The following is a 10,000-nucleotide window of genomic DNA, read 5'->3' as shown; positions in this document are numbered from 1 at the left end:
AGACAGAAAGATAGATAGATTGATAGATAGATAGATAGATAGATATATAGATAGATAGATAGATAGATAGATAGATAGATAGATAGATAGATAGATAGATAGATAGATAGATAGATAGATAAATAGATAGATAGATATAGAGAAGAAGAAGAAGAAGAAGAAGAAGAAGAAGAAGAAGAAGAAGAAGAAGAAGAAGAAGAAGAAGAAGAAGAAGAAGAAGAAGAAGAAGAAGAAGAAAAAGAAGAAGAAGAAGAAGAAGAGGAGGAGGAGGAGGAGGAGGAGAAGAAGAAGAAGAAGAAGAAGAAGAAGAAGAAGAAGAAGAAGAAGAAGAAGAAGAAGAAGAAGAAAGAAGAGAGAGAGAGAGAGAGAGAGAGAGAGAGAGAGAGAGAGAGAGAGAGAGAGAAAGAGAGAAAGAGAGGAGCGGTGAAGGTTACCCAGAGAAATCATGGAGAGATTATTTGATCAGGTTTGTGCCACTGGTTTGAGATAATAATTAAAAACCTTTAAACGTTGACCAAATTGGGACCATGTGCTTTGACAGTATACGTCCATAGTACTTGTAGGGTTGCGTTTCACCCCCACCCCCTCCCCCCCCCCTCCCCCCCCCCCCCCCCCCCCCCCAACCCAGCTGGCCTATTTTCTTGGAGGTCCTGATATAGATATTTCGAAGATGACGTCACTCAGGTCTTTGTTATTGTGTTTTGACATCCGCGTTTATGAGTAATGCTCACTGAACTGTATTAATCTGTCCATAAATTTTCATGGATACACACAGTTTTGTGTGTTGGTCCGTTATACTTCCGGATGGCAATGTTATGAGCTTCTTAGCCAAGCGCATACTATCTATTGAATTGTCATAGTAGAAGGTCAGAACATTGTGTAAAACGTGCACTGGTGCTTCACGGATAGTTCTATATTGAAGAGTAAGTTCTATTGGACAGACTAACTAAGTGAAAATATTCGTGGAAATGAAATTAGAAAACAAATGAATTTTAAACCGGTCAAGGTTCGGAGCCTATCACGTGACGAATCTAGAACATTTTCTTGCTTATTTTGAGAAATAAAAAAACTCGAATGCTTTTTTGTAAACTAAGCGTTGATAATAATGTTATGGCACGGGCTTGTGTTGACCTCCTTGCCTTTATGAAGCGTTGTGTATTATTATTAAACGTTGTCAATTTCCTATTCTGTTGTATTCTGTACTAAAAATGTAGGCATTTTTACATTTTGGCCTCAAAAATGTTTCTTCACATTTACAGCGCTTAAAGTGAATATTAATTTGTGAACATTTCCGTTAATCTGCGACTTCATACAATAACCGCGAACTTACCAACAATGCTTAAACCCGAGATTTTGAGTTTGATAATGGTTCACATTTTAATCGATCAATATATTATCTACGAGTTTAAAAAAAAAATAGTTTTGGCCAAGATTTTAAAAGAGAGTTTTGTCAAGATAAGACATGCTTGTTATTTAGCAAGTTTAAATTGTCTTTTGTTGTTAGCTGAAAAATGTGTGGAACCCAAAACATTCTGCGTTATATTCCTTTTTTTTTTTCATTTTGAGCAAACGTGTTAGTTTTATTTTTTTTTTTTGTTTTTTTTTTTTTTTGCTCAACCGTGTTATTTTTTTTTTTTTTTTTTTTGTTCAGCCGTGTTAGTTTTTTTGTTCAACCGTGTTAGTTTTTTTTTGTTCACTATGTTTTACGGTCCATAGCTTAGCAGCTTAGTATTTCCAATCCGAGAGTCCTAAACGTCATGACGTCAATTGCCTTCTCCAAACACTAAGTACCGCTGCATTGTAATTCTGGCATTGTCGCGCTTGATTGGTCACCTTGCAGTACAGACAGCTACGATTAATCCAATACGGATAGCAGGTGCATTGAAGTGACTCAGCGTGACTAATGTAGAATTGTGAAATAAACCTGTCGAATTTACTGCAAATGACAAACAGATACACAATCGCAAATATTACACACACACACACACACACACACATACACACATACACACACACAAACACGACACACGCACAAGCAGAGAGAGGGAGAGAGTGTGACAGACAGACAGGCAGACTTACTGACTGACAGAAGAGAGAGAGAGAGAGAGAGAGAGAGAGAGAGAGAGAGAGAGTGTGACAGGGAGACAGAGAGAAAGAGTGAGACGGAGAGAAAAAAAGAGAACGATAGATATATAGACAGAGACATAGGAAGAAAATAATAGTATGGTATAGATGCAGACCATAATATAATTACAAGACAGATCTCAAATGGCATTGGAACAAAATTAGACTCACTTCTCTTGGTCACTGAAGCCCGCATTCTTATCTTCATTTTAATTTTGTTTCGTTTTGATTATCATTAAATCTTTTTTTATCCCTATTAAGCATATTACGAAATGTTGTGGAGAGTCCAAAACATTTTTTTTTAAATTTTTACAATTGGTTCGTTCTTTCTATATAAAAAGTAACCCTTTTGTATTTTTTTTTTAAAGTCGTATTAAGAGGATATGGTACAGTCTGTCTCGTAATAATAGTGTTATACTGCTTATGCATTCTAGTTATTATACAGATATATAACATTGCCTGCCCACTTCTGACATATTGCCCTTTGTTCTCAGCTTTTCTGGTAAAATACAGTGTATTTCGTATATCTTTATATCCATGGCCAATCAATCGATTGTCAAGTGCGGCTATGTGGTCTTGTGGTATGACACTCGCTTTCGGATCGAATGGTCCTGGGTTCGAGCCTCGCGCTCGGCGCATAATTGAGTCCTTGGAAAAGGCTCTTTACTCACATTCTCTTACCGTACTCAGGTGTAAAATGAGTATCTGGCCGTTAACAGCGTTGTCCTTGTCCGAAAAATTATAATATCGCCGAGCAGGCGTCATGTCCCGTCCTTCATGTTAAATGTTGCTGTTGGCCAGGGTCCCCTTGTAAAGCGCTTTGAGCACATCTAGTGGATATTGCGCTATATAAAGCTCATTTTTTTAAGTGGGGGGGGGGGGGGAATTTAGATAAACCACAGCTGGTTTGAGGAGTCTTGAGTTTGTATCCCGATGTAGGCAACGTGATAGTTATTAGAAACTGTTCTGTTTTTTTAGAATACAAGTATACACTTGATTACCTCATAATAAAAATAATTACTGCAAAACAAGTATATTATTATAATAGAAACGTTTCGGAGCCATTTCAAATCTCAGTCAGTTGCAAGTAAATTATAATAGTCACAGGGGCAGCGTGGCTTAACGGTACGGTCTTTGCTTCGTACCCGAAAGGTACTGAGTTCGAATACCCCGTTGCGCTGTGTGGCCTTGAGCAAGTCGCATCGCTCTAGCTCAGTTTGCGGCGCTGCACTGCGACTGACGCCTGGGTTATTCCGGTCTTCCTTTGGAATAAACCCTAAAGACAAATTTCCCCTATGGGATGAATGAAGGAAATTTTTTATTTTTTATTGTTATAAAATGAAATCCTCAACGAGTTGTCTTTACGTCGTTTTCACTTCAGATGCCTTCATGCCATATCATAGGTTTTTAAACGAACTTTTTTATTATTATAAATAAAAAAGTAGTCTCCCAGAGCCTTTAGGAGCCGGAGTTTATCCTGGTCTCTATAGCGTGAAACGGACAATAGCAATTGCTGCTAACCTTTGGAAAGGATGCTAATCTTTCACAGATCAAACAGGTGAACATGGGGTTTTATAAAAATCAATCTCACCTGAAACGTCCGGCTATGTGGTCTAGTGGTATGACACTCGCTTTCGGATCAGAAGGTCCTGGGTTCGAGCCTCGCGCTCGGCGCATAGTTGAGTCCTTGGAAAAGGCACATTCTCTCACCGTACTCAGGTGTAAAATGAGAACCTGGCCGTTAACAGCGTTGTCTCTGTCCGAAAAATTGTAATATCGCCTAACAGGCGTCATGTCCCGTCCTACATGTTAAATGTTGCTGTTGACCAGGGACCCCTTGTAAAGCGCTTTGAGCACATTTAGTGGATATTACGCTATATAAAAGCTCAATTTTTAAAAATTTTTTTTAAAACCCATTATCGAGCTCTTTGTGTGTAAAGCGAATGCTATATAAACTGAGCAATCGGGACTCCTATTACTATAAATACATCGAATTATTATAGGATATTATTGTATTTTGTATATCAATTATTTGAAAAATTGGATCTTTCATATAGCGCAATATCCACTAAATGTGCTCAAAGCGTTTTAGAAGGGGTCCCTGACCAACAGCAACACGTAACGTGTAGAACGAAGCATGACGCCTGTTAGGCGATATTACATTTTTTTCTGATAGAGACAACGCTGCCAACGACCAGGTACTCATTTTAGACCTGAGTACGGTGAGAGAATGTGAGTAAAGAGCCTTTTCCAAGGACTCAACTATGAGCCGAGCGAGGCTCGAACCCAGGACCTTCCGATCCTAAAGCGAGTGTCATACCACAAGACCACATAGCCGCACAAACTCTCGAAACGACAAGTTGGGCAAGCCAAGCGAATGTAAACAGATTTAACTATAGATAGTTCGAAGATGACGTCACTCTGGTCTTTGTTATTGTTTTTGCCATCCGCGTTTATGAGTAGTTCTCACTAAACTGTATTATCCAGACTATAAACGTTCATGGTAACACACAGTTGTGCGTGTTGACCAGTTATACTTCCGGATGGCAATGTTATGAGCTTCTTAGCCAAGCGCATACTATCTATAGATAGTTCGAAGATGACGTCACGCAGGCCTTTGTTATTGTTTTTTTGCCATCCGCGTTTATAAGTAATGCTCACTGAACTATACTAACCAGACTATAAGAGTTCATGGTTACACACAGTTTTGTGTGTTGGTCCGTTATACTTCCGGATGGCAATGTTATGAGCTTCTTAGACAAGCGCATACTATCTAAACTACGAATATTGGATATGACACTTATTTATGTATTAGATTTCTAATTCTCAATATTCTCAATTAATTGACACTGAATACTGTTTATATAGTTGATAAATGGTATCTATGCATGAAAGTTACACCGAGCATTTAAAGGTTTTAGAACCTAATAACTCTTAAACTATATGATACGAAACGATAAAATATTTCAAGTAGCAACACATATATCGGAGAAAAATATGACAGTAAAAAGACATATGAAAAAGATACAACATAACAAAGCAGAAAGAGATGACAAGGAAGGAACGGGGCAGAGAGAGAGAGAGAGAGAGAGAGAGAGAGAGAGAGAGAGAGAGAGAGAGAGAAATAGTCCAGGAGTCGAGTCCTGCTCTGAGCTGCATATAGTTGAGTCCTTGGAAAAGGCTCGTTACTTAGATTCTCTCGCCGTACTCAAGTGTAAAATGAGTACCTGGCCGTTAGCAACGCTGTCTCTGTCAGAAATATGTAATATCTCCTAACAGCAATCATGTCTCGTCCTATAATATGTTATGTGTTGCTGTTGGCTAGGGACCCCTTGGAAAGCGCTTTGAGCATGTTCAGTAGATATTGAGTTATATAAAATCTCAAGTATTTAGAGAGAGAGAGAGAAAGAGAGAGAGAGAGAGAGAGAGAGGGAGAGAGAGAGAGTATGTGTGTGTTTATTTGTTTATACCTGTGTATATATATATATATATATATATATATATATATATATATATATATATATATATATATATGTGAGTGTGTGTGTGAGTGTGTGTGTGTGTCTGTGTGTGCGTGTTTGTGTGTGTCCCTGTCTGTCTGAAGTATTTTTCCAGACCACTACAGGGGCAAATATCCCATTTAATGCCTTTCTTCAGTTCGATTTCTTTACCGTATTATTAAACGTAGAGGTGGTCGCTATTGACTGTGTAACTCAATGCTAACACTAATTAACGCTAACTATACATACGTTGGAATACTCGGGGGAAAAGGTAGGTGGGGGGTAGAGGAGGGGGTGACTAGGGATCTGTGATCAACGAGTAACAAACAATATTATGATACATTAAAATGGCAGGGATCATGCCCATAATATTATAACCATTATTATAACCTGCCGTATTCTGGAAAACATGTATTCAAAAATATGGCCCGAAAATTCGTCCTTCAAATAGCTATCTATTTAATTGACTTTTTTTTTTGTTTTGTTTTGTTTTTTTAGCCTCAGGAATGGGAGACACCCAATGTTTGTCGTTGCTTTGCCAATTTAGAATTATCTCCGTCTTTTAAATACGACAATAATCAGGTAATTTAAATGACTCTTATCTTGGCAAAAACTCTAGGTTTTTTGACATGTGGGTCGTTTTAATCGATCGATATTTGAAAAAAAAAATAGTTTTCTGGCCAAAATTATAAATACGTGTTTTCTAGAGTGAAACATGTTCATCCTATAATATGTTATGTATTGCTGTTGGCTAGGGACCCCTTGGAAAGCGCTTTGAGCAAGTTCAGTAGATATTGAGTTATATAAAATCTCAAGTATTTAGAGAGAGAGAGAGATAGATAGATAGATAGATAGAGAGAGAGAGTGTGTGTGTGTGAGAGAGAGAGAGAGAGAGAGGGAGAGAGGGAGAGAGAGAGAGAGGGAGAGAGAGAGAGAGAGAGAGAGAGAGAGAGAGAGAGAGGGCAGCGTGACTCAGCGGAATGGTCTTTGCTTCGTACCCGAAAGGTACCGAGTTCGATTACCCATTGAGCTGTATGTATGGCCTTGAACAAGTCACTCGCCCTAGCTCAATTTGCGGCGCTGCACTGCGGCTGAGGCCTGGGTTATTCCAGTCTTCCCATGGAATAGGCCCTAGAGACAAATTTCCCCTACGGGATGAATAAAGGGAATTGTATTTATATTTTATTTAAAATAATAAATGGTAAGATCACGTGTTAAATCATAGCCACGTACACTATTGAAAACGGTTTAGTAAAATATCTTTATGAGCCAACCTTGTACTACAATTGACCCAGGTTTGAGAGTTTTTACCAGATGAGGGTCATTTAAATCAATAGATATATGAAGGATGAGTTTTCCGGTCAAATTTTTAAATACGTGTCTTTCTAGAGTACGACAGTTAACTGATTAAAGCCGAGACAAGAATTGAGATCAGCAGGATACATAAAAACTCTGACAGGAGGTGGCTGGATCTGTTTTATTCTGGCGGAAAGTTCTTTGAAATGGTTGGAAGGTCATTTTACTGGTTAGCAATTAATGGAAAGTATGACCGTTTCACGCTAAAGACACTGAAATTGACTATATGTTCGTTTGCCGTAGAGCCCTCAAAAAAAACTTGGGCGGGTGGGGGGGGGGCAGGGTAGAAAGAAAATTGTGGTAGTAGTAGTAGTAGTAGTAGTAGTAGTAGTAGTAGTAGTAGTAGTAGTGGTAGTAGTAGTAGTAGTAGTAGTAGTAGTAGTAGTAGTAGTAGTGGTAGTAGTAGTAGTAGCGGTAGTAGTAGTAGTAGTAGTAGTAGTAGTAGTAGTAGTAGTAGTAGTAGTAGTAGTAGTAGTAGTAGTAGCAGTAGTAGTTGTTGTAGTAGTAGTAGTAGTAGTAGTAGTATAGTAAGTAGTATAGTAGTAGTAGTTAGTAGTAGTAGTAGTAGTAGTAGTAGTAGTATAGTAGTAGTAGTAGTAGTATAGTAGTAGTAGTAGTAGTAGTAGTAGTAGTAGTAGTAGTAGTAGTAGTAGTAGTAGTAGTAGTAGTAGTAGTAGTAGTAGTAGTAGTAGTAGTAGTAGTAGTAGTAGTAGTAGTAGTAGTAGTAGTAGTAGTAGTAGTAAGTAGTAGTAGTAGTAGTAGTAGTATAGTAGTAGTAGTAGTAGTAGTAGTAGTAGTAGTAGTAGTAGTAGTAGTAGTAGTAGTTAGTAGTAGTAGTAGTAGTAGTAGTAGTAGTAGTAGTATGTAGTAGTAGTAGTAGTAGTAGTAGTAGTAGTAGTAGTAGTAGTAGTAGTAGTAGTAGTAGTAGTAGTAGTAGTAGTAGTAGTAGTAGTAGTATAGTAGTAGTAGTAGTAGTAGTAGTAGTAGTAGTAGTAGTAAATAGTAGTAGTGTAGTAGTAGTAGTGTGTAGTAGTAGTAGTAGTAGTAGTAGTAGTAGTAGTAGTAGTAGTAGTAGTAGCGGTAGTAGTAGTAGTAGTGGTAGTAGTCGTGGGGGGAAGGGGGATATGCAGTAATGTCTAGCGTTATTTCTTTGATGTAACCACAACCCTATTCGATTTTACCAAGAGAGCAGTGACAGTAATGCAATTCGGGATACAGTGAGAGCTCAAATTGCAACTCTATCTCTGCTCTCTTGGTGAAAAAGATTTGCAGCTATGTGGTCTTGTGGTATGACGCCAGGATAGACCATCATAATATTGTAGTGTGAGACCATTCGACGCTGTTGCTACCTTCGGATCGGAAGGTTCAAGCTTCTAGACCCGCTCTGTGTGGCATACAGTTAAGTCCTTGGAATGGCTCTTTACTCACATTTTCTCACCGCACTCAGGCGTAAAATGAGTATCGGGCCGTTAACAGCGTTGTTTCTGTCGCAAAAAAAATAAAATTATATAATATCGCCTAACAGGCGTCATGTTTCTTCCTATATGTTAAGTGCTGCTGATGGGTAGATATCCCATTGAGCACATTTAGTGTATTTTGAACTATATAAATGCTCAATTTTATTTTTGTTATTTTATGTCATTTGATGCTTTCACATAAACAAAAGGAAGATTAATTTTTTTTTCATTATGTTACAATAAACTCGAACTCGGTCCAAATAGGCTTAATTAATAGGATTGGCAATTTCGCGTGTGAGATCGACTTGTAGAATTCCCAATTGACAGGTAGTAAGTAGGTTAAAGGAAAGGCTGTGATACCGGGAGTTGTAACCATAGCACTATTAATATTAAACATGGCCAATCGCTCATTGAAAGCTCATTGAAACTTGATTCCACGCAAGTTAAGACTTCGGGGGCAGGTAGTGTGGATAGTCGTCTTTTTAAAAAAAAGATGTAAAAAAAGATGTTTAGCTTTATTTTTAGACCTATTGGGTCATAGTTCAGTCCTATGTCTCTAAATCAAAATGGCGAATAAAAATCGCCTTGATGTTCTTGAATAGAATGACGGTTTTTATGAATATACTTTTCATGAATTCTAATACATTCTAAAAATTTGAGCTTTTATATAGAGTAATTACACTAAACGTGCTCAAAGCGCTTTACAAGCGGTCCCTGGCCAAAAGCAACATTTAACTAATAGGACTGGACATGACGCCTGTTAGCCTCCAATGGAAGCTTAAATTTAATTAATGACGACATAATAATGTAGACGTTTTGGGTATCCCCTTTGTCAACAAAACGCGATGAATAAAATACTAGACAGATGAACGAGAAATGAAAGAATCACTAGTTTTTCATTCATCGTGTTCAGTTGACAAAGGGGAAATCGAAAACGTTCGCATTATTTGTTTTCGTTAATCAAATTGAAGATTCTATTTCATTCGACTATTGTTATTTATATTTCAACATTTGAGAATCAATACTTACACTAGTGTTTTCGTCCTCGTCAATATCTCCAACTTTTTTCCTGGCACAACACCAGCCGAGATCTTGGAGATACGCCATAAGTACCAACAAAGGGAGATAAGCAAGCGTAACCCATGCTTCCCAAGGGTCGATAACTCCCGGCGTGATATATTTCACCACTAACAACATCCAAACATAGGCCCATATAGACCAAACTCCGGTAACGATGAATACCCCAAACTCCTTGATAGACTTGTTTGTGGGTTTCGGAACACTGATGATGCACACGGCGGTAATGATGAGGAGGTTGAACGCGGCACTGCCGATGATGGTGAAGGTTCCCAGAGAGTCAGCCGGCTCTTCGTCATCCAGAGTGGTGACTGTTTCAATGATGGCCAAGAGAATTTCCGGTGCAGAGGATCCCAGGGCCATCAAGGTCAAATTTGCCACTGTTTCGTTCCAGATAAGAACCTGCGTATTAAAAAAAAAAGAAAATTCAACATAACATATCCATTGCTATAATGTAAGGGATATGATGGTAATATGCTAATGATA

General features: G+C 38.2%; 1 protein-coding gene across 4 annotated transcripts in view; it reads right to left on the bottom strand.

Moving 5' to 3' along the window:
• LOC144964411 (sodium/calcium exchanger 2-like) overlaps positions 1-10,000 on the bottom strand; it is a 142,247-nt gene that overhangs the window by 67,929 nt on the left and 64,318 nt on the right. For all 4 annotated transcript variants that reach the window (XM_078898631.1, XM_078898633.1, XM_078898634.1 and 1 more), the window contains exon 3: positions 9,467-9,916. In XM_078898631.1, coding sequence (XP_078754757.1) covers positions 9,467-9,916 — 450 coding nt within the window. The remainder of the gene's footprint in view (positions 1-9,466; positions 9,917-10,000) is intronic.

The sequence above is a fragment of the Berghia stephanieae genome, chromosome 2 (genome assembly GCF_034508935.2).
Source record: "Berghia stephanieae isolate SIO BIC M18660-M18661 chromosome 2, UCSD_Bste_1.3, whole genome shotgun sequence".
NCBI classification, from domain to species: Eukaryota; Metazoa; Mollusca; class Gastropoda; order Nudibranchia; family Aeolidiidae; genus Berghia; species Berghia stephanieae.
The sequence above is the reverse complement of the archived record's forward strand: the minus strand, read 5'-3'. Positions and strand labels throughout refer to the sequence as shown.